This window comes from Tetrao urogallus, assembly GCF_951394365.1.
Source record: "Tetrao urogallus genome assembly, chromosome: 1".
Taxonomy (NCBI): Eukaryota; Metazoa; Chordata; class Aves; order Galliformes; family Phasianidae; genus Tetrao; species Tetrao urogallus.
The window spans coordinates 39,221,646-39,245,944 of NC_136813.1; the positions used below are offsets into that span (position 1 = coordinate 39,221,646).

A 24,299-nucleotide genomic window follows, 5' to 3' on the forward strand; every position below is an offset into this window, starting at 1 on the left:
AAATAATGATGAAACAAAACTGAATGAATGTGTAACAATTTCGTTATTTTCACACCAGGCCCTAACAAAAATAAAATGGCTTGAGCAATAAAACATGTATATTGAAAAAAAATTCAATTGAAAATTAGATTATCCAACTATTTATCCAACTACAATTATCTTGCATGGAACAGGAAATAAAGTAAATGTGATTCAGCAATATAAATAGATTTTTTTTTTATTAATCTTACAGACAAGATACAATTAATCACTTAGATGATCCTCATACAACTGCAGAGCAGACTCAAAACACAAATGTCGTGTACTAAACTTCAGTGGATTTAGAAGCCTGCTCTCCCAGTACATCTTGCACTGGTAAAAGCACTCTTTTTAGAATTGATGCACAATCAGAACAAACCTGAGAGTATGTTTATTTTCTGGGTGAACACCGTCTCACTTTGTCTCAGGCTCTGTTTCATCACTGCTGTGCCAATGTCTCGGGAAAGATGTGTTAACTCATTCAAATCTTTTTCCAAAAGAACTTAATCATCTGCACCACGAGATTCAGTTATTCTTAACATAACTGCACCTTCGTAGTTTTAAAACTAAGTAAGCACTTTTAAGGTGCAATTTATCTGACCTATGTTTGCCATCCACTTTTGAATGAGATGGACCATAATTTTTATTTCCTTCTGTTGAATCTAAGGGGAGTCTAAAATGACTAACTCAGATACAAATGTATGCATTCTTTTAAATGAATCCTGTAGTGAGAATTTAATACAGATGAAGTTCTCACCACCATAGCACAACTGACTGTCCAACAGGACAGATTGAATCTGTGCTAGTAATTCCCTTAATTTACTAACTGGTGTTCAGATCATAACATCCAATCCGTTGCCTTGTTTAGAAAATTTAACAATCACAATTAAAGGGTAGGGAAGCAGATCCTGCAAAATTATGAACTCCGCTGCCAGATTAGCATTACATTTAGCCATGAAATTCAAGACTCTTACCGACTCCCATGAAGAGAAGCAAAATTCTTAGTGACCTGGCTACACCTAAGTGATCTGATTCTGCTCTTCTGTACATTCCCAAAAGAAAGCTTTATGAAAGTATTCCTTTAGCTGCAAATGCCATGTTTTCAGTGTACCACATTTGTCCTTAAGGCTGTATAACTATGCCTTTCTTATCACCTCGACAACACTTTTCATGCATAGATCTCAAAATTTACAAAAGTAGATACCTGTCCCTGACAAGCATTTGTCTTCTGTCCTATGTTGTCAAAATTACAAGTACAGCCTTGTCTTTTAAAGAATTATGTCAAGCACTAAGCACTGCAATACTGCAAAAATATTTTCAGCCTGAATTTGCTGCTTATCGTATTTTTACTTTTGTAAGAGTAGTTTTAGAAAAACGGACACGTTCATCCACCTAGTGGATGTGAACACAGATTCAGCTCACATTAAGAGAAAATCATACATTAATAATCGTACGAAAGTAGAAAAAAAGTAAAATTAGCGTTCTGTTAAATAAAAGAAAAATTCTTACATATGAGTGATACTGTCATTGAACTGGAGAGAGTTTTAGAACAAGCTTGCTCTGGCTTTTTCACCCTATGATTTGGAATCTGCTCACAGTACTGCCAGCTTAACCAAAAAGGATTAACTCTCATATCCAACTGAGAACACAGATAATTCTCAGTAATTGGTAAAAAATGAAGATGAATGGGACTGAGAGATAAGGAGCAATTAGCTCATCAGCAGTTACAGCTGTGCACTCAATCCGGATCCATCTCTTGAGTCTCGGCCCCTTTTAAAGAACCCAGGCAGAATAAGCACAGGACACCCCCTCCCCAAAAATTGCTGTACCTGCCCATCATTTCTCTCTCTTCCATTTTATTTCTGCGCTATACAAAGACACCTGTCATAGCATTCTGTGTAAATTACTACCTCTCCCAGGACCTGTATCTACAGCCAATCTTCTTTTTACACTTAAAAAAAAAAAAAAAAAAAAAAAAAAAAAAAGGAAAAGGGAAAGGAAAAAAAATGGAAACCAAATGACTACTGTAGACACTCTTAAGTTCCCTGTCAATCGTTTCATTATAGCAGCATCATCTGTTTGAAAATATAAGCAATTCCCTCATCTAATTATAGGGAGGATTTGAGGTTCATTAACATTGCCAAGGCAGAGAATCAGATGTGCAACTGCAGAGCTGTGCTCAGTGGCCTGCATTCTCTGTTTCCTTTTATTTGCTTTTTCAAGGTCTCCAAGACTTTTTCCTGAAACCATAAAAGTAATTCTTTCCTTCAAAATAGACATGTGTGTTTAGAAAAAGGAAATGACTGCATGTTGTACTGTTCTATTATTGGGCAAGGTCACTGGAGAAAAAATAATTTAACTTAAATCATTTTATCTCTGATTCTGGATTAAAAAAAAAAAAAAAAAAAACAAGCAAGTAATCATCATTACTTATGAACAACACATCTCAGGAAATCTTAAGACGCGTCTCATAATTTTAAATATTACAAGGCAAGGCGGGCGAACAGGAAACCTAACAAGAAAACCTCTTAAATTTCAGCACATTTGGTGGTTGTTTATGGATTAACATGCTAGCCAAGTGTAAAATCTTGCTTTGCATTTCCTAACTGTGTTTAGAAACTGAGAACACCAAAGTCTTCACAATTGCTTCACTTCCTTAAAGAAATAATAGCTTTTTTTTTTTTTTCGTATGAATGTAATTTAAACAATGACATTTTCTTAGGACATCTGTTTTGTGATCACATTTTGAATAGATATGAACTCATTTCCTACTAAGCAAGTAATTTACTATTGTTGATAGTTGTTTACGAGTTTTATGAGTCAGATTTTAGCAAGTGGCAAAGGCCTTTACAAATCCTTGGAGTATTCCCTAAGCAGTACGCACAGTATATTCATTATATAAAATGTCTGGGAAGTATAGACTGTTCTTCACTTCCTACCATGTTGTAGAATGCAAAGCCTAGCTCACAGAAAGAGCTTTAAACACATTTACATTTAAAGGCTTCTATCTTTTGTGGCTGCAGGTTAATGAAGTACAATTGCAGGGCAGTAAGTACTTAAGCAGCAAGGAAATAATTGAGGAGCTCTACCTATCGTTAACTTTGGAGTATGAGACGGTAAATATGCGACTGATCCTAATAATACTGGAAGATGTTAATATGACAAAGAGCAGAACCTCTTAAATGAAATTTAAAGTTTGACCTTGTCACTCTCTTTCTTTTAACTCTGAAATTAAAACCAAAACCACAGCATAATCTTAGAAACAATGCATTTTGTTTGATGCCATACGGAATTCATTTTTTAAACAAGAAAACATTAATTTATCTATCCTGCCTATTGTATGTAGAATTGCCACTAAAGAGAACCCAGGACATTTTTCCTCCTTATCTGCAATGTAGCTCATATCAGCCAAGCTGTCACAAGACAGTACTTGATATAAACAAGAGATTGCAAAGACATCGCAGTAATCAATATTAGGATGGCTACAGTATGGAAGCCCCAACCACTGCATATCATTTGTCTCAGCATCTATTTCTATGACCAAATGAAGCATTAATTCAAATCATAAATCTATGGTGATTTAAATCTGGGAATGAGCACCTGCCTGCTTTAATGATTTATTTTGTACATTTCAGTAAGCAGGAGATTTGTCCATATGAACTGACAGGTCACCTTCAGATGCCAGTAGCAGACTGTTTATCACCATGCAGACTAGCATCTCATCTTAGCAAGTAAATATTAAACTAAAAGAATCCAATTGATTGTGGATGGGGGAGAAAGGTGTTGCAGCCATATATTTTACTCAGTGTGTTAATACCTCACTCTGATTCCTCTGTAATTTCTTTTTTTTCTACCCTTTCTTTTCCCTTCTGAAATGGTAATTCTGGTGGGAGGATGCAAGCTCAAGGTTACCATGCAAAACTGAGAGATATAAAATAATTACTTGTTAGTATCATTGGTTTCCTTTAACTCCCTTCACTCACTAACCTTTTGGCCACTGCTTCAAAAGATCAAGTTAATAAATTTGTGTAGTGTTCTGTGTAATTATACAATGTTCATTTACAAAAATGACTTCTGTAAGTCACATTAAGCATCTGATTAAAACCAAAAAGCAAGACAATTCAGAAGTAAACAAATCTGTGATAAACCTGACAATTTGACTCTAGAGCCCATATTTTATTTTTCCTCTTTCACATATATGATGAAAGTCCAAAAATGAGGCATGTTCAATCCATGTAATTAACATACCATAGTGCCTGTTACACGTGGGATAAATTGTAAATTAAGCTTTTAGAATGTTTGTTTGTTTGTTTGTTTGTTTCTAATTTGGTCTGGTGCATAACATCATTTAAAACATGAACAAATAACTGATTACTTTCTTCTGTTTTGCTCCTTTCTCCTGTCAACGTTCAGAAGTTTCAAATTTATTCTTATTAAGTCATAATTTAAATTGTTAATGATATATGGATTTGATAATATTTAATTGAAAAACCATAAACATCTGAAAAAAAAAATGAAAAAAAAAAAAAAAATCCACCCACACATATACCCCTAACATGCAACACTTCTGAAATACAGGTTCCTGTCAAGATAATTCAATATGCTGATTTTCAGTAATGCAAATGTCAAATAGAGACTTAATGAACCTAATAACATTCTGGCATCATTATTACCAATCATCACTTTTCTGATTCCATAGGCATAACTGACCCTGGACACTAGACAGGATCCACTATGCAGGAAAAAATAAATACAAATCATTTTTGAGAAAATCTCTGTAGGAAGAGTATACTTCAGAACTCTACACACAATCAAGCAGTATTTCCAGATGCACTGCTCATGGAATAGAGACAACTGAATGCTATTCAATGTATTCAGAAGACCAATTTTATTTTTTCAGAACAAAATGAACTAAATTCTTCATTCTGTTAAGTAGGGAAATTAAGTGAAGTTAACAAGTAAGTTAAGGGGCTGAAAAGGAATTTTGACAATGGCAATACTGTTACTTCACTTACTTCGTCCTACTAAAATAGCTTGAATACATTTTAAATAGGCAGTATGTGCAAGAGCAGATCAACTATTTAAATCAGGTCTCAAACAATGATTTTAAGATGGGTTCTTAATTATTTTTATTCAGATGGAATTCAGCTATTCCTTTTACAAATCTCACAACTTCATGCAGTTTGCAGACTTCCCTATTTCCATAAATAGGCAACTGGTTTATCGCTAGTACTGCCAAGCAAAGTAACAGTTCTCTAACTCAAAATTTGAGCATTTTGTTTAGCACTGAAATTCAAATCTAAACTAGCTTCGAGTTCAGGCTCTTTCCCTTGAATTTTGCATTTACACTTTTCACTCCTCATTATTTTACTGTTCCTTCAGCATCTCAGGGTCTACCTGGCCCTTTCATTTTATTTGTTTATATCCACACCCCTTCCAGATATTAAAGACACCCGCCTGATCTTCAACGTTTCCACACTGTCCTCTTCTTTTTGAGAGGACAACTTTCCCTGTAATATTATACTGATTGCATGTGTTGATAACCAAGTACTATCACAATCATTTAAGATCGTTTTATCACAGAAGCATTTTTAAAAGATTTCTTCAAAGGAAAACAAAAATCTGGTTTTCACTTCATGAGATCTTGCATGCATATTGTTGATAATTAAAATAGCATTCCTTGGTGAACTGATTTTTGTACTGCCACATTACTTCTTAGTAACAGCCTACTAATGCTACTGAATTGTACAGAATTACAGTTCATGAATATATTTACTTATATTGAGACAAGTACATAACTAATTAAGACTCATTTCAGTTGTACTTAAGAGATGTAATATGAAAAGCTAACCAGAATTTAACAAAAGAGGAAAAAAAAAAAAAAAAAAAAAAAAAAAAAAAAAAAAAAAACCCTAGAACTCCTTTTTTCAGCCATTTTATTCCAATATACACCAATCTTGCCTCCAGTCTCCTGAACGTACCTCTTTGTCATTGAATTTCTGTTGCTGAGTTAATACTGTCTCAACATGATAAAAGGAACCAATACAATGAAATGGCATAACAAAACCTTTTACAGCAGACACACACAGATGATTAAAGATTTAATCAAAAACAACAAAAAGTTACCTAGCTTTGAAGTATGCGTTAGCAAAACAAATCGTCCAAACAAATGAATAAAGTATACTGAAACAATTCTTTCTGAGAAAGAACATGAGTTGCTGATGGCTGCTTAAGAAATGGAAAACCCTGTTAACTACATTTTAAGAATGTTTTTATTAAAATAAAATATGATAGGAACTGCAGAGCATGGCAATAATTTATTGTGTATGTATGTTTTCCTTTTGTCACAGGGCACATGAAAGTATGAAATATTTTCCTTTCAAGCTTGTGTTCTGAATTACCTAAAGTCGATACCCAGCACACTGAGCAGGAGACATTGTTAAATTTCATTTTGACACCATCATCTGTCACCCCACCTGTACTTTGACAAATGAACTCTAAGCAATCAAACCACTTTCCTTCATGGAAAATATTAACTGAAGTCTGCAAAAGTAACCTGTAAAGGAAAGAATGTTTTTGTAATAGTAACAATGCTGAACATGGGTGTAAAGGTCATACACAAAACAAAACAAAACAAAAAAAAGGAAAACTAATATGCAACACTTTACACCAAATCAAAGTTTTCCGAAGGAGGGCCAAGAGGATCACCACTTTAATAAAATTATTGAGTGTTATGTATAAATAATAATGCTATATCTGAGACTTACCAACACTTGAATTCAGATCTCCATTTTCAGAGTCTGCTCCATGCTGGTTATTATTTGCATGGTAGTTGGACATAGCTTCCAATTTAATTTTTTTCACTTTCATTGCTTCTGCTATGGCAGCGTTGGTGGCAGCTGCTGCTGCTGCAGCTGCTGCTGTCAAGCCTGCAAAGAAGTATGAATAACATTTAATACACATTATTCTATGATTCATCATTATTGTAGGGATTAAGACCGCTACTTTTCCTTCACGCTGCCTATACAGCAAACAGAGAATACTGCAGTGTTCACCATTCCACTCGTTCCATTTGAAGGTTATCAACTTTTTTCAAATCAAATGCTACACATCCTATTTAGATAGCTACTTCTAAATGTACTGCATCCACCTGAATCTTTACTCGGTGTTCAGAAACTGCAGTTAGAACACAGTCAAAACTAACTGTATCTATAAATATATGCTCTCAGAAATGAAATTTAACTTGTCTACATGGTCTAAAAATGTCTGATTAAGAAGAGGTGAACACCCACTAAACCACACCTAGAAAAAAACCTTTTAGATGCAAAGTGTTTTTACCATGTTAAATAGAAAAGAAAAAGAAAACACAAGTCTATAATTCATATTTATGAATAACAGATGAAAAAATATAGACATTTATTTCCTATTTCCCACAGAACATCTAGAAGATGTGGACCCTCATAAGAAGCATTTTTAGAAGAAGGGTTAGTTAAGCAGAACCCTGAGGTAACTACAAGGTTTGTAGAACCTTGGTAGAACTCTGCTTTCCAAAAACTTCAAGGTATTATGTCATTTATCAACAAGAATGCAATCTCTTAAACCTATTTAATCCTTAACCTAAAGCCACCATCAGGTACTTCAAGTGCTTTTCCAACCAAACCACATTTCTTCCATCCATCCATACACAAGAATGTTTTCCAAAAATGAGAAAAGTCTTCTCTGTCTAAAGCAATTAACAGAAAATTTCCAGTAATGCCTTCAAAACTAAAAACAAGCTACAGTTTTTATGCAATGTTTTAATTTTTTTGCTTTCTTCCTTGAGGCAGAATAATTTGTCTGCTGTCTCCTGTCAATGCTTCTTCTCTCTCCCATCGCTTTGCCCGAGCCTAGGTGATGATGGAGAGTAATCAGTGTCAAAACTTCAAAAGAGCTATGCAGGAAAAGATCTCCACTTTCTGCTTATCCTGCATGATTAAGCAAGGAAGTAGAGATGAAAATTAAAGAAAATTAAATGTAAGACATTAAAGAGAAGGCACTCCACCATCTAAGTGTTATGCAGTAAAGCTACCAACATATACCCTCAACCTGTGATGTCACATGAGACCCTGAGACATTTGGAACCAAGATTCTTGCCCTGACAGGAGAGACAGCTTCAAAAATCTCACATTAAGTAGTTCAAAGGAGTCTGCTTGTCTGCTTTTCAGCTAGCCTAGGAGGTGTGAAGTGTGTTGCATATCTCAAGAGAAATTAACTCCACTACTTAATACTGGGCCTAGGCTTCTGCTCAGCATAGGAAGAGTGCACTTTAGACGGAAGGACCCAATAAGCAAATAATCCCAAGTTGATGAGGTAAATATTTCTATTATTATTGCCACCCAGATCCTCCTGTTGTCTCTTTTGCCTTCTTAAATGAAAAATAAGTTCACTACTGCCATGTTTTCAGCTAGCAGTGGGGAGAGAAAGAAGGCCACTCAATGGGGAGAAAGCAGAAGGTGAACAGACCTTGAGAGAATCTCCGCCATCATGGAGAAAACATGGTGGCATGAACAGTACCTTTTAATATATGATGTCTTAACTCAAGGTCGCTTTCCCTAATTTCTCTGCATGACTGCATAAGCATTAGCAAACAACTCCAGTCTCATAAACAGACTTCCAACACCTTCAAGTGCAATAAGAATTACCAAGTATGTGATAATTACATTCTGCACCGGCAGATCAATATTACTTAGAAAACTGCTATTTCAGGGAGAAGTACTAAAGTAAAATAATAATAATAATAATAATTTAAAAAAATTAGAACATGGATAAACTTCATTTTATTTTAGTTTCTGCTTCCATTACATAATGTGTGTGTTCTGATCTTTAAGAAGATATTGACAATGACATGGATTACTTCCAATGATATTTTTATCTCAGAGGAAGGATATGAAGTTATACATTATACAGATTTGGTTACAGTCCCTAAATTAGGCCACCAAGAAAGGGATAGTGCACCTCTGAACCTGGGTTTGCATCCTGTGTTCATTAAACAATACAATATCCTATGCTTCCTTTTTTTTCTATATACGCCACTCACAAGCTAAAACTAGCATATTTAAAGAACAAACCTGTAGAGAAATATCCAAATACCAATATATAACACCAATAATTACAAGAGCAGGCCTCAAACTTTTGGTTATGACTGCACTCTGAGACCAGTTGTTAAGAAATTCTATGTATTAGTATAAGCACCATATTAAACAGATAATCCATTGGACTTGTGAGCTCATCTGGAAGAACAGTTTTTCACTGAGAAATATTACTTTTCCTTCTGCAGAACTGCTAAAATTCACTCTCTCTTTTGCTATAAAATTTGCAAAAATGTATGTATTTTATCCTTTTCTCTGAAGTACGCTGTAGTGTTTCTCTGGAGAGGAAACCATAGCCTTTGGATATGGACTAGGAAAATAAAACACAGCTTAGATCTGTAATACTTTTCTCAAAACAGTGGTTGCAAAAATAAATGATAATTTAAAAAAAGTAGAAAGTAAATTTTGAATTTTATTCCGACTCTCATACACTTGCGTAAGTAATTGAAATGATTGCTTTGCCACACAGCAATTAATTTAAACTGTAAGAATCTGAAATGTCTCTTTTATACAAGCACAAATGGGGGTGGGAAAGGGATTGAGTATGGAATAATCCAAAGAAATGTAGCTTAATCATGGCAATTCTACCTTACAACAGTTTTGCCTTACTGATAATTTTTTGCTATCATTCCACTGCCATAATACAGCAAAGCGAATGGCAAGGAAGGTCCAAGCCAGTCACCAGAGCCCCTGGCATAACAACATTACAATCAAAGGTGCACTGTACAGTGAAACAGAGCAAAAATTTCATGCTAGCACATTGCCCTACCTTTGGTTTTTGGTTTCACCAAAAGAGGCCATAATATATAACACAAATACAAGAGATTAATAAGATGCTATGTAAAATATGTATTTGTCCGTATGTATATTTTAAAATTATAAACGTTGAAGTTCACATGTGCTTGGGTAAATACTTGCAATTATTTCTTAAACTGGTTGTTAGAAAAAGCCCTTTGACCTAAACATTAATTAGTATCACTTCTCTCTTACAGCAAGTAGCCAAGAACTTCCAAGGTGCATGTTTTTCGTTACAGAAATTTTATCATCAATACAAGATAAGTCATCTATAAAGGCAACTGAAATGGAAGACAGAATAAGAATCACACTGAACAGCCACTTAGTTACTTTTTATTCTTTACAAAAATTTATCTGGACAGTTAAAAAGTGTCCAGGCCAAAATATTCAATGGATTAAAGTCAGTGCTGGCTGTCATTAATATTCTGAAATTGATAAGTTGTTTATGTCTGGCATTCTTCCTGCTGATTATGCAGTGAGACAGGCAGCTTTATAAATATCTCATCACTCCATAGACACACAACTTTCATCGACAGTGCTCATGCACAGCTATTAGCAATATGAATCTAACCATTACAAGAGGAAAGAAAATCGAACATGTGGCATTAATACGCAGTCCTGGTTCCTAACCATCTGATAGGCAGATGGTGTAAAGCGGATTCTCCAGCTGAAATGAAGGGGCACATCATTTAAAACCTTGTTTGCATTCTAACTGATATCAGTGCCATATTGATATACATGATACATCATGGCAGTATTTGAACAATCTAGTTTGTTTCAGTCATAAATGTTTACAGCCTTGTTTTTTATCTTTAAAAGCATGTTCTGAAGAGCGTATTTTTAATTTATGAAACCTATTGTTTACTTCTGTTGAACCAGAAGATTAGCAAAGAGCAAGAATATTAAATTACCACAGCCACAGCAGTATAACTAAGATGGATGAATAAAGTATGTTTTTTTCAATAAAAGATGTTAGTAAAGGAATTAAAAAATTAGCCTAGGCATTTTATGCATTAAATACACTTATTCATTTAAACCTTACAGCTTTTTTCCCATGTGACATACTTAGAACTTTAATGCTTTATAAAGCTATTCATTTAAATCTCTTACTGCATGCAATTAATCTTGTCCAACAATTTAATTCAAAATGCAAAACATCAGAAAGTAAAGTTCAATTCAACATCATGGTTCTAAAGTAATCTCAGTACTGCTGACAGTTCCTATAGACTCATCAGCAAAAGACTGCTCAAGGTGTCTTGTAGGAACCACATGAATTTGAATTACAACTCAATTGAAAGCTCTCCAAGCCTTAGTAGGAACTCAAGAACAAGAAGCAGAACACCAAAAGTGTGAATGATCCTTTTCTACAAAGACCTTCCTCTTCTGTCACTAGATTACTTTGGCCTGTTGGGTGTGTTTGTTAATTATGTTAATAAAGTTGCAGCCTGCTGCCTCTGCCAAATATAATCATAAGCATTTCCTGCCAAGTTCTGGTTTAATTTACACCCATGCAAATCTAGTGACGACAGAATTTTCTGGGTGAGAATGAGACCAGAAGTATGCCCAGTATGCATGGTCTATAACGCTGAAAAATGAGTGAATGAAAAACAATGACAAAACACATTACATCTTCAGGATAAAAAAAAATGTAGTGTTTTAAAAGCAAAATGCCCAAGAAAGCTGTCATATATAATGGCAGATTTTCAGAAAGTGTACAAAGTACTATTGGAGACACACAATTTCCAGCAAATACTATTCCCTGCCTTTAGAGACTGCTTTTAAAACTTACAGTTTTTATGGGATGATGATTTTACACCACATCCTATTTGTGGAAGAAAAATATAAAATAAAGCATGAGCATACTTCTCAGGATCAAATATGTTTCAACATTCCTTTGAATGTTTGAATGTTTTAATTTTATCCCTAAACCTGGTCTGCAGATAAACTACAAAAATATTTCAGTAACTGATTTAACTTTTCACTTTCTTTATATTATTTCTAATAGTAATTGCCATTCCTAATAATCATTCCTAGTAATTATTAACTTCCTCAATATTTAAGTTCTTTTTTCCTCTACATATACCACATTTATACATGCTTATGGGTACATAAGGAAATCCAATAATAAATGTATGTATTTTCACAACCTCTTTCTTTAGGACATTTATACTATTTTCATGATTCCTCATCTTTTCATCATACAACAGATAGAAAATCAAAAAAATGACAGTCAGCAATGTGTTACATTTAATTTAATTTATTTATTTGCTGGAAAGTTCATTCAACATAAACATTTAATTCACTGCATGAGAGGAGATCCAAACTGCATCTAAATTCTCAAAGAAATCCTTTCATTATTCTGCATTAATGTTCAATCTTTCTTCTTACAGTTTATTTCAGTGTCACAGACATGAAAATGATTTATGTATTTTCTTGACTTAATTCCAGATTTCGTACTGAAGTTCTTGCAAAATCAAAAATCTTACTATAATCTGAAACACTCTTCTTGAGAAATAAATGCAATGTTACTCCCAAAGACTTGACACTGATCACTGCAGATTGTTGCAATGTTTTCATGGGTTTCTGCGATTCATATGTAGGTTTCTGGTAGCTTACTACACTGCCACCAAGTTATTTCGAACAAAATAGGATCCAACCTCAGTCTCTGATCTAATGGGTGTTTTATAGTGTGATACATAAAACAAGAATGGGAAAGCAATCTTCAGGAGAACAAAGATCTGATTACATAGATTGTCAAATGGGGAACTTCACACTGTACTATAATGTTATGCTAAAATATACCAAGTTTCATTAGTAGAGTCCTTTATGTATAAAGAACTGGTATCTAACAATCATTCAGAAGATTTATTTTTCTTAATTCTCCTGGATTGATTCTATACAACAATACTAGCATACCCCAAAATAGTCATTCTCTTTTATTTTGGGATAACAACAAAATCCTTGTCTGGCCTTTCTAGTTTTATCTTCCTGCTCAGCTTGATGGTTCAGCATAAGCTGCTCGTACAGATTATTTTTGAATATTCTTAAAATGGATATTAATAAAAGAATCATGTAAATAAATAAAGGTGGAATAACTAATTGCACTTCCAGCATTTTTAAAGAAGAATTACTTAGAAAAATTCAACCACGTGATACAAGTGGTGAAACTAAAATGGTGAACTAAAATGAAGTTGCCAATCTTGCACAAACCAGTGTTTGTGAGTCTCAAACCATCTGTTGTTCATCAGAACTAATCAGACCTTTTTCCTGTAACTACTCCTAAATTGCAATATGATTTTTTTTTTTTTTTTTTTTTTGTCTGGGTATTGCATTTAAAATAAACAAGCAAAAGAGCTAAATTTCCACAGCAACTTCCAAATCTAAAAAACTTTTTTACATATAATGTATCCCTGCAACGAATAAATTGCAGGAATAAAACATGGACCTAGAAAGAAGCAATGTCCTTTTGATCTGTTTTGCTGAAAGCAAAGCAAACTTAACACTGAGATTTTATTTCAGAGAACTACTGGCAGGTTCAGAAATGGTGAGAAAAAAAAAAAAAAAGCAGCAAATGTAATGATTTTATCACCAATAGCTACCATCTACGGGACTGATGGTTATATATCCCATGAAGATATTCTTTACTGTGAATTTATTTCTTTGTAATGAGGAGTAAAATGTATAATCTTGATGTGCATTTCAAATAATGTGACAAATCTGTGATTGTTTGATTGGTTCAATGCAGTCATGGCAGAATAAACAACGCACTCTGCACAAATGCCTTGCTATATATTATATTTTTCAGCAACAGTTTAAAATACTACTGGAATGCAGACAGCTTCACAACAATACAATTAAGAGGGAACATTCTTTCTTAAAAAACAGCCATCTTTTCAAAAGCAATAGATTCTCAGTTCTCATTCAGCCTATTGCATTATTCATTTCATGTGCAACCTCACGCTGGACCATAAATTGTTACTTTATCTAATCAAAGGCGACTTAACTCCACAGAAGGTCAAAGGTTTAATTTTGTGAAGTATTATCTTACACTATGAGTTTAACTGAAAAATAGAAGAAGAAAAACAGCCAAGAAACTGGTAATAAATGAACCTTTATTGCCTCAGGCATTGGCCTAGTTAATAAACTTTCATTGAAGGTTTCTTTCAACTGTTATGGACAATGAGGTAAAAAAAATCTTAAATTACAGCCATGTGTGACTTTTAAAGCAGGCATTCTTTTTTATCTCAACCTCCCTAGCTAAGGAAAAGACAAAGAGATTGTCTTCAATTTCTTAACCAAAAATGTATGCTTCTAAACAGATGAAAAAGTGCAGATCAAGCCTTTTTAAAAGCAGAGGTCAGCTTTGAACAGTATAAAAAATACTTTTACTTACGTGTCAAATCTTGATCCACAATCTCTTTAATGGAATAGTATGCAATCCAAAAACATAAAAAATGAGGTATGTGTGAAAGGAAAATATATATACTAACAATATATTATGCTAACAATGGTGCCCAGATCCTAATAGACTTTCTGTTTCACATTTGCATTGCTGGAGTGTAATAATGGCTCTTGTTTAATAGAATGACTTATTATGGGAACAACTTCCCTGCACCTTTTGCAAACAGAAGTTCCTTTATTCTTTTTGTGTGTTTTATCTCATTTTCTCACAACTCTGTTCCCTCTGTTACAAGAAATTAAAAGGTTTAACATAATGACAGTTACTGATAGTTATTGGTGTTCCATGAATTTCCCTGATTAGCATTCTTAAATTTGACTAACTGTGATGTCTTTTATTGACACATTCTTTGAGTCTTGTACAGAGAAACGCATTTCATTATAAGGTCAAAAATAGAATAAGAAAATCAGTAGAACTTAATAAAGCCTTAGTCTTCAGCCTAATTTATAACTAGATGGACACAATTAATTAATTGCAACACTGCTACAATTCAGAAATACCAAAAGGACATGTTCATGCCTGTAACAGCAGTAATGTAGCTAAGTACTCATAATCTTTCAACCAGCAGGAGCTTTTGTAGTTTTTTTTTATAAACCTAATCCACAGCTTGACGCAGATCCTGGGGTAATGGCACACAGTTCTTTGATTAAACTAATATCTGAACAATGTCAAAGAAGCCCGATGGCCCAATGGAAGTCTCCCTACTACTTCAGAGCTCAACCTTGCAAGCAGAACTGCCAAATTCATTCCTACAGACCAACTGTTGTACAAACACCTGATCTTTTGCATGAAATATATCTTATTTTACTATTCACTGTATCTTATTCACTATTTCTTGAAGATAGTTTAAAGAAAGTTTATACAGGATTATTTATTAACAACGTAAAATCACAGAATCACAGAATCACAGAATCACAGAATTGTAGGGGTTGGAAGGGACCTCCAGAGATCATCGAGTCCAACCCCCCTGCCAAAGCAGGTTCCCTACGCCAGGTCGCACAGGTAGGCATCCAGGCAGGTCTTGAACATCTCCAGAGAAGGAGACTCCACCACCTCCCTGGGCAGCCTGTTCCAGTGCTCCGTCACCTCACTGTAAAGAAGTTCTTGCGCACATTCGTGCGGAACTTCCTATGCTGCAGTTTCCAGCCGTTTCCCCTTGTCCTGTCTCCACTCACCACTGAAAACAGTCTGGCCTCGCCATTCTGCCCCCCACACCTTAGATATTTATAGACCTGGATCAGGTCCCCTCTCAGTCTTCTCTTCCCAAGGCTGAACAGACCCAGTTCACTCAGCCTTTCCTCATAGGAGAGATGCTCCAGGCCCTTCACCATCTTTGTGGCCCTCCGCTGGACTCTTTCCAAGAGATCCTTGTCTTTTTTGTACTGGGGAGCCCAGAACTGGACGCAGTACTCCAGATGAGGCCTCACCAGGGCAGATTAGAGGGGGAGGATCACCTCCCTCGACCTGCTGGACACGCTCTTTTTAATGCACCCCAGTAAGCCATTGGCCTTTTTGGCTACAAGGGCACACTGCTGGCTCATGGCCAACCTGTCATCCACCAGGACACCCAGGTCCCTTTCCGCAGAGCTCCCCTCCAGCAGGTCATCCCCCAACCTGTACCGGTGCATGCAATTATTCCTCCCCAGATGCAAGACTCTACACTTGCTTTTGTTAAACCTCATCCGGTTTTTTTCTGCCCAGCTCTCCAGCCTATCCAGGTCTCGCTGAATGGCAACACAGCCTTCAGGCGTGTCAGCCAATCCTCCCAACTTCATTATCATCAGCAAACTTGCTGAGGGTGGCCATTATCCCCTCATCAAGGTCATTGATGAAGATGTTGAACAAGACCGGACCCAGCACAGACCCCTGAGGAACACCGCTAGTTACAGGCACAAAAATATGCTACATGAATAAATTCCCAAAGTTTAAATATTTTTGAAGCACATTTCTAACTCTAACTTGTCAAGCTTAGATTAAAATTAGCATATTCCACCTAGCCCCCCAAAAACAATCAAAACAACCCTTTGTATTACAACATATATTGACAAATTTTGTAACATTCTTTTGATTGCTGTTTGTATCCATATTTGCAAGTATAAAAACCGTTATAATGTCGGAAGTCAATATAGGAAAAGATTCCAGAAATCTACCAGTTATTTCAAGGCCTGTGTGTCAGTGTTTTAGTGCACAAAATTAGATGAGAGAATTTTCATGTTTCAAAGAATTCACCTGCAAGGATCGGGGCAGTCCTATCTCCTCTACTACCTTCAAGATCTGCACGGTGGCCATGGGGCTGTTTCTTTTTTTTTCTTTTTCTTTCTTTCTTCCTTTTTTTTAAAGTTTTGTCAATCCATTATACATCATGCTGCGCCAGAGGCAAGGCATAGGGCTAAATGTACTATTACAGAACACTGATAGCAGACTATTGTACTGTGATGCAGAACTGTGATACTGTACAAAGTAGCTGTGATAATGACTTACAGGGAATGTTGAGTTGTCCTGCTTTCAGATTAAAAGGCAGTAAATTCTTACAGACAGCCCTCTCTCACTTCCATGCTCTACTTGTTGCATCAGGTAACGGATCACGGATTCGCACCAATCTCTGGGGTGTGCAATCTTCTTTTTGCATCTTGAGTGCAGATCAAAACACTAGTCAAATCACAGACTTTGGACATTGGGAAGCACACATAACTCTTTTCATGCCATGACAGTGGGATGGTGTGCATGTATCTTCACAAAGTGAAACCATGGCCACGTTATGACTCTGTAGCAAACAATTACTCACTCTCTGACTCGTGGTGTGACATCTCTGAAAAAATTCATTTTATAACTCAGAATTATCTCATACTCAATAAGTAAACATTTGAGGACCCTGATGGTGTTAAAGGGGAAAATATGCTATTTATTATGCACACATAATCACTGTATTTGGTTAAAATACAGAAACAAACGTGCTAACTTCTGTACAGTATGTACTATATTGATGGAATTGATGCAATATTAAGAAAAACTGAAGCTTTTAGCAAACTTAGATTCATATAATTGATTTTATGTGCTCCCAAAAGGCATAATCTTTGAAATCAAGAGCTGAACAGCAAATTTTCTACCTCAGTTTGGACTAATATTCAAGACTCAACAAATACACAGCTTAACAAGATTTAAGTATGCAACTTAACAAGATCACCTCTGACCAAAGAAATCTTCATCATATCATGTGTGAATGAGAAATTAAGTTTATATCACTAGCTGTACTTTGTAAAATACAAAATTTTATGTTACCATGCTCTTCTTTAAATTGGTGGCGTTAATCAATAGTCAAAATATGATAAAAGTATTCCACATATTTCTCACTTTGCAGGTAGAACTAAACTGTAATTCACAGCAGTTAATTTAATTAATCTTTTCTTCAGGTATTAATGAACAGGCTGTGAACAGATTAGGGTTTTCCCCAAATCTATCTGTTACTGGAAATTTCTCCATCTTGTCAGGATTTGCAGAATAGAGGGATGGGATATGTGTTCTGTAATTTCTCATTACTCTAGGTTATGACCTTCTTATGGTTTCTAAATTCTATGTTTTACAATTCTCTCACACTGAGATTGGCAAAATGGACTGCAAACTTAGCACTAAGTTAGTAATAAAAATAATTGACAAAAATGTAATCAGTTTCTAGATAATAACTCTTTTTTTTTTTTTTTCCCCAGCCACAAGCGATCTAACTTCAGCCAACAGTAAGATACAATATCAATATTTAACAATTAAAGTATCAACACCCAGACGGAGAACATGTCTTCGTCTTCTTAAATAAAAACATACACTGTCTGCTCCTGTTAGTGATGCTTATTTGGGAGGGATTTTATAGACACTACTAGTTCTCAAAACTCTAATCAGAAAATTTTCTCTAAGGAACACCTGGAAAATAGGACATGAACATTATTATTACACTGTGTTAGAAATCCGACTGCACACATTCTAATTATTTGATAGTGATGTTTATTTAAAATCACATTGGAAATCACACAGATAGGTAAGATGGCAAGCATACTGTGTTGCTTGTAGTTTAGAGAATTTCTTACGACACAACTCAAAAGCCTTGGTAGCCACTTCCTATAGTGGCCTGAGGAACATATTAGCTATGAAATATACCAAGGGGACTATTAAAGTACACAACAGTAAAATTTTTGGGAGGCATAAGTTTAAAAGAAAATGAGGGAAAATGACTGAGTTTGTGATAATTCCCTATGATGAATTTCCGAGTTTCTTTACAACTGAATTCTTAATTGGCAGTTAAGCATGTTAAAAAACATGCTCAGTTTTGGGAGCAAAGGAATTACTTTTTTAAAGGGTAAAGACATATTGCTAAAATGAATTTTCTGATACGGCGTGCACAAAACTAAGGAGATATATATTATTTTTTGGCCAGTGATCAAAGAAATGTCCACTTCTAGCATTCTTTCAGTTTATTCTGGTCTTTAATTGGGCATATTTATCATATGTTAAATTTCTTTGCCAAGCTTGAAAAGGAGTATTTGCTCTAACTATCAAAATAGACTTTCAATGGCAGTAACATGCCACAAAAGAGCCACATTTTATCTAGGCTGTATGCTAACCAGTGGGTGCTATGTAGAGAGGTTTCACATAATAAAAGCAGATGAATCAGCATGATTCTGTCCTTGCAGCAACAATATTTAATAAAGATGACATATTATCTATTGTAGACATTTATGTATGCAGCATGTAGTATCCTGATCAAATCTGAAAAGTGTACATAAATTTTTCTTTGCTCTTTTCTCTCTTTGCTGTTGACACCTTGCCCTTCTCAACCATACAAAATACGTTTCAAAAGTGGCAATATAATTCTGTCTCTATCACCAAGTTTCTGAAGGAAAATATTTACAAGTAGCTTTTTTCTGTTCTCATGTGTTTGTCATAAGAAAGCTTGCACTTCAGGAAATCCTTAGTGATATTTAGTGCTATCTTATACTTTCTTTGGAAACTGTTACTTTTAAGTATAAATGATTGATATTCCTCATATGTAAGTGTATGGAATACAGAATGATTTCAGAGCACCAAAGACTGTCTCTTATGGTGATGATATACTGGGATACTGAATATTTTTACTGAATATATTTCCAGTTTAATATTTCCAGTCTCTTAAATTAGCTGTTTGTTTTATTGATTATATCAACATTTGTACTCCAAACTATCAGAAATATTAACTTTTTAATAGGACCTCAGTATCTTACCCTTTTAACAAACAGCCAAAATAAAATTGAACTTCAGTTCAATGAAGGCTCCTACCTCTGTGCTCTCTCCCTCCAAATTGGTTCTTCATTAGCATTGAGTGTTTCACACAAGTGTTAACAGAAATAATAATAGTTCTAGAATGCCAATTGCTCAAAACACATCACCATTTATTTACTTTCTTTTTCACATTCTGTGCATTCTTATGAAAGACCCAGATGCAAAATTACGGATGATATTTTTGCTAGCAGTAGGATTGGGCTTTTTGACAGATTTCATAAACAGTTATTTTGGCAGCTTTAGAGATGCCCCTAGGTCAGTCGCTTGGTTGGGCAGCTGATGGCTTGTCTGGTTCTCCTGACTGCCATTTTCTTATGATTTATCTTCACTTAGTTGTAAATTAAATACAAGCAGATCATTGCCCCCACACCCACAAGACCTCAGCTTATCCATATAGACCAAGATTTCCTTCCAAATAAATCCTTATTGAGTATTAAGAAGAATCTGAAAGGTTATGCTGAAATAAAATACCCGAATAATATCTGAACTGGTTTTGAGGCAGATCCCCTCTTTAAATAAAAATGTGGTTGTTCCAACTAAAGACAGAAGAAAAAATTAGAGACTCCTGAATTTTAATTCTGATTTTACCAGAAGGTATTGGATAGCTTACACAGGGTTTCCTAAAATAAATCAGCTAAGATTTGCACAAAGCTATAAAGGGAAAAGTGCCAACCATATACTAATATTGTTATCAGCCCTGCTTCAAAACCTGTCAAACAAAGTCCACAAAATGTATATCAAACTTATCTAAGGGAGAACACAAGTTCAGAGTGAAGTACACACTGCACAAAGGAACACTGACAAAGAAACACTGCTTTCAAATTCACCACAAAACTGCACAATTTTTCAGCCCTGCAGATGCTGACAAAAATTCAAAAGTAAATGTTTTAGATTGTTATTAGTTTACCTGCCATTTTTTCCTTACAAAACAATCAATTTATAAGATACAAGATTTCTTAGTAACTTGGAATTCATTTCAAATCAAATTCAAGTTAATTAAAATTCTGAAGGTGAAATTTCTAGCAATTTTTTCTCACTGTATGATTATTTGTCAAAAAAATGACAGATGCTTAGAGGCTTATTAAAATAAATAAACCCTAAACTTCTGTTAGTACCAGAGCTAGTTAAATGCGGAATGTGTTCTTTCTAAGTCACCGACAATGCTATCAAGAGAGCATATAATGATTTGACCTTATCTTAGGATCATATTACAAAAAACAGGGCAATAAGAATTAAAAAAAAAACATATAACTGCTGCTCTAAATGAATGCCTCCTACTTTATGATGTTGGCTGATGATGTCAGAGGTGGATGTTGGTGGTATATTAATAGAGGTTGAACCATCCCACCAATATTGTGTCACATCTTCTTGCCACATGACAGATGGCAGAAGAGGGGCAATCTGACAAAATGGTGCTTGACACAGAAGTGTGCATGAAGGAAAAGTGCTGTATTCCTTCATGCAGAAAAATCGTACCCACTGACATTCATCAACACTTGCTTCTGGAGACACTTGTTTCTGGGGACCAAACAGTGGATGCGAGCACAGTGAAGTAGTGAGTGGTACATTTCTGTGGTTGTGACCGTGACATGAAAGACAAGCAATGTTGTGAATGGTCATGTACAGTTCTCTCATTGTGAAATGAAGAGACTCTCGATCAGCTTATCCACACAAACCAATGGAATATGACCAGGGAACTGTGTAATGAGCTAAATACTGGCTTCAGTGTGTTGGAAATGATGTTGGCAACATTAGAATATCAAAAGTTTGTGCCAGGTGGGTTCCACAAATGCCCACAGAGGAACAGAAAGAATAACATACACGTCTGTCAGAACCTATTGATCCAATACAAGGCTGAAGGTGCCAACTTCCTGAATTACCAGTTACAAGATGAAGCATTACCACTACATGCTGGAGTTCAAGCAGCAGTCCATGGATTGGTGACACACGAATTCTCCATCAAAGAAAAAGTTCAAGACGCAGCCCTCAGTATGTACAGTTATGTGCACTGTGTTTGGGGATAGGAAAGAGATGATTCTGGAACCTGGACAAACCATCAACTCTGATTGCTACATCATGACTTAGTCAGCCTTCCAGAGTCAGGGTGTCAGAGGTGACAGCCTTTCTCCTGCAACACAATACCCATACTAGTTTGAAGACTGGAGTACCTTGCCAATCTTGGCTGACTAACCTACAACACTCACTGTATAGTCCAGATTTGGAGTCTTCTGACTTGCATCTGTTCAGGAAGGTAGACTGTACAGGCAGCATTTTCCTAGCAGTGATGCCATCACAGCTGCCTGAAATAGTGAGTTACCTCAGGTGGTACAGATGTTTACAAGCACAGCATGCAGGCTCTTGTTCATGACTGATAAAAAATGTATAGCTAATGGTGGTTGACTGTGTTAAAAAATTAGTGTTTTGTAGCTGAGAATTTGTTCTATCAAGCGATGCTATGCTCTCTGTAACTGTTGTAGCTTCCATGGAAATAAATAGGATGCACTACTTTCAGGGCAACTTGTCTACTTCTAATTTAATAGTACAAAAAAAGACATCAGACATTTTAAAAATGTTCTGACAAGAGGAACAATGTGATTAAGATGTCCCTGCCTATAGCAGGACTGTTGGAACTAGATGATCTTAAAGGTCATTCCAACCCAAACTATTTTATGATTCTATTATTCTATAATTATTGAACGAGTTGCCCAAACAAGTTGTGGGTGCCCCCTCCCTGGAGGAGATCTAGTCAAGACTGGATGTGGCTTTGAACAACCTGGTCTACTGGGAGGTGTTAAGTAAGATTAATACTAGAAAAAAAATCTGTATCAAGAATAACATGAAAAAATGTCCAATATCTACACTGGTAAAAAGAGTGCATTTTTACCAATATTCAAACTTTATAGTTTTGAAGGAGGGTTTTAGGATATTTGAATTTTCTACTGATCTGCATTAAAAAAGAAGGATGTATGAAACCAATCAATTCTAGTAAGTGTGTAACTAGTGTATTTATATTTACTGACATGGAGGAATGCTTCTGTGTAGCTCTGCAAATTAATAGAAATACCATGAAAGAGACAGAGATACTTGAATTTGTAGTTAGGAAGCCCTGCTGGCGTTGTGCATTACAGTGTAAGTGGGTCAGGACAAACACTTAACATTCAAATTTAAATATAATATTGTGTAACACAAGAAGATCTATAGAGTCATAATGTCTGAATATATTAGGTATGATGATAATATTTCTATTGATTTCAGTCTGTTAAAATAATGAAACTAGATTACGCAAATCAATTCTTGGAATACAACACAAAAGCATGTATTATTTGCTTTGCACTTTCAAAACACCATTTTCAAGTGAGATTGACTGCAACTGTTTTAGACTGTAGCTAAAAACAAGCACTAATTTTCTCTAAGTGTGCCTAAAAAAAGTCCTATAGTATTTTTCCTGCTCTCTTACGGTTGTCAAGCTTAACAATCTTTAAACTACCTTACAAACAGCTTTCCAACATGATTAATTATTTAAGACTCTAGCTCTTACATCATTACATCTGCAGGAGAGGAGACGTTTCGATAGCAAGATCTACCATTAAGGACAATTAGATAGTGGTCTGTTTCCTTTCACTCACAAGGTAAACTAAGAAAACACAGTAAAACAGTCAAGAACACAGTTTCTGGTAATGTCTTCATAGTTATATCTAAATAAATATTTCAAAGTATAACAAAAGCCAAGACATTGGTTTTTCAGGCTGTCAGGCACGGTATTTTTATTTCCAGAGAAAGAAATGTGCTCTTCTGTGTTTTCAGAATTATTTCTGCTTCAGATGGGAATCAGACTATAATCTAAAACATTTCAAAGATTAATTTTGTCCACTATCACTGCTCCAGTCATTAAAATACAACATTTTTGAGAATGTATGTTACAAAATGAGTGGTGATCCAGGACATGGAGCGTAATCAAATCCGCAAAGCACAAAGCCTGTATTCAAAATGGAACTGTGAAGTAAAGACAAATTTGCACTGTGAATACAGTAAAAACTGTAAATCAGTTCTTTAAAAACAGAAGACAACAGTATGAGCCAAGAGCTGCAGGCATAACTTCCTAACTGGGTGTACAGAATGCTACAGATTTCCATACTGGCATAGCAAGTTAAAGACCTGCAATGGAGATTCACACTCCACTCTTGTTACCAGTAGGTAATTATGCAACAGTATTTCTAATGATGGAGTCCCAAAGCAATGCTTCTTCTCTTCCCAGTGGAAAATATCTTTTGAAGGAAAGAGTGGCTGTGGGATTCAATAGGAGGGAAAACACATACCATAAAATATAATTAAAAATTGTGGAGGCTGCCTATGACAAGAATAACCATAAAAAACAGATACAAACCAGCTGGCTGTTAACAACTCCTAAGTTATAAAAATCTTAAACCTGCTGTAAAGCACTCAATTCGATTTACATAACCACAGAGCTGACATTCCTTTTAGGCTTCTCTGCTGGGGCTTATTTTGACATGTTTTAAGGCAGCATAAAAAGCAACTGTGAAAAGAAGACATGCATCATCTTACATAAAAATTCATTCTAGTCTTAAGATTGGACT

At 35.2% G+C, this 24,299-nt stretch overlaps 1 protein-coding gene across 4 annotated transcripts in view; it reads right to left on the reverse strand.

Annotated features, from left to right (window-relative positions):
• Window positions 1-24,299, reverse strand: part of DACH1 (dachshund family transcription factor 1) — a gene marked incomplete at both ends in the record, with an annotated part of 356,233 nt that overhangs the window by 159,044 nt on the left and 172,890 nt on the right. For 3 of the 4 annotated variants that reach the window (XM_079534830.1, XM_079534829.1, XM_079534828.1), the window contains one exon: window positions 6,786-6,947. The exons of the other annotated variant lie outside the window; for it this stretch is intronic. In XM_079534830.1, the coding sequence (XP_079390956.1) occupies window positions 6,786-6,947 (162 nt within the window). The remainder of the gene's footprint in view (window positions 1-6,785; window positions 6,948-24,299) is intronic. 4 annotated transcript variants of the gene reach the window in all.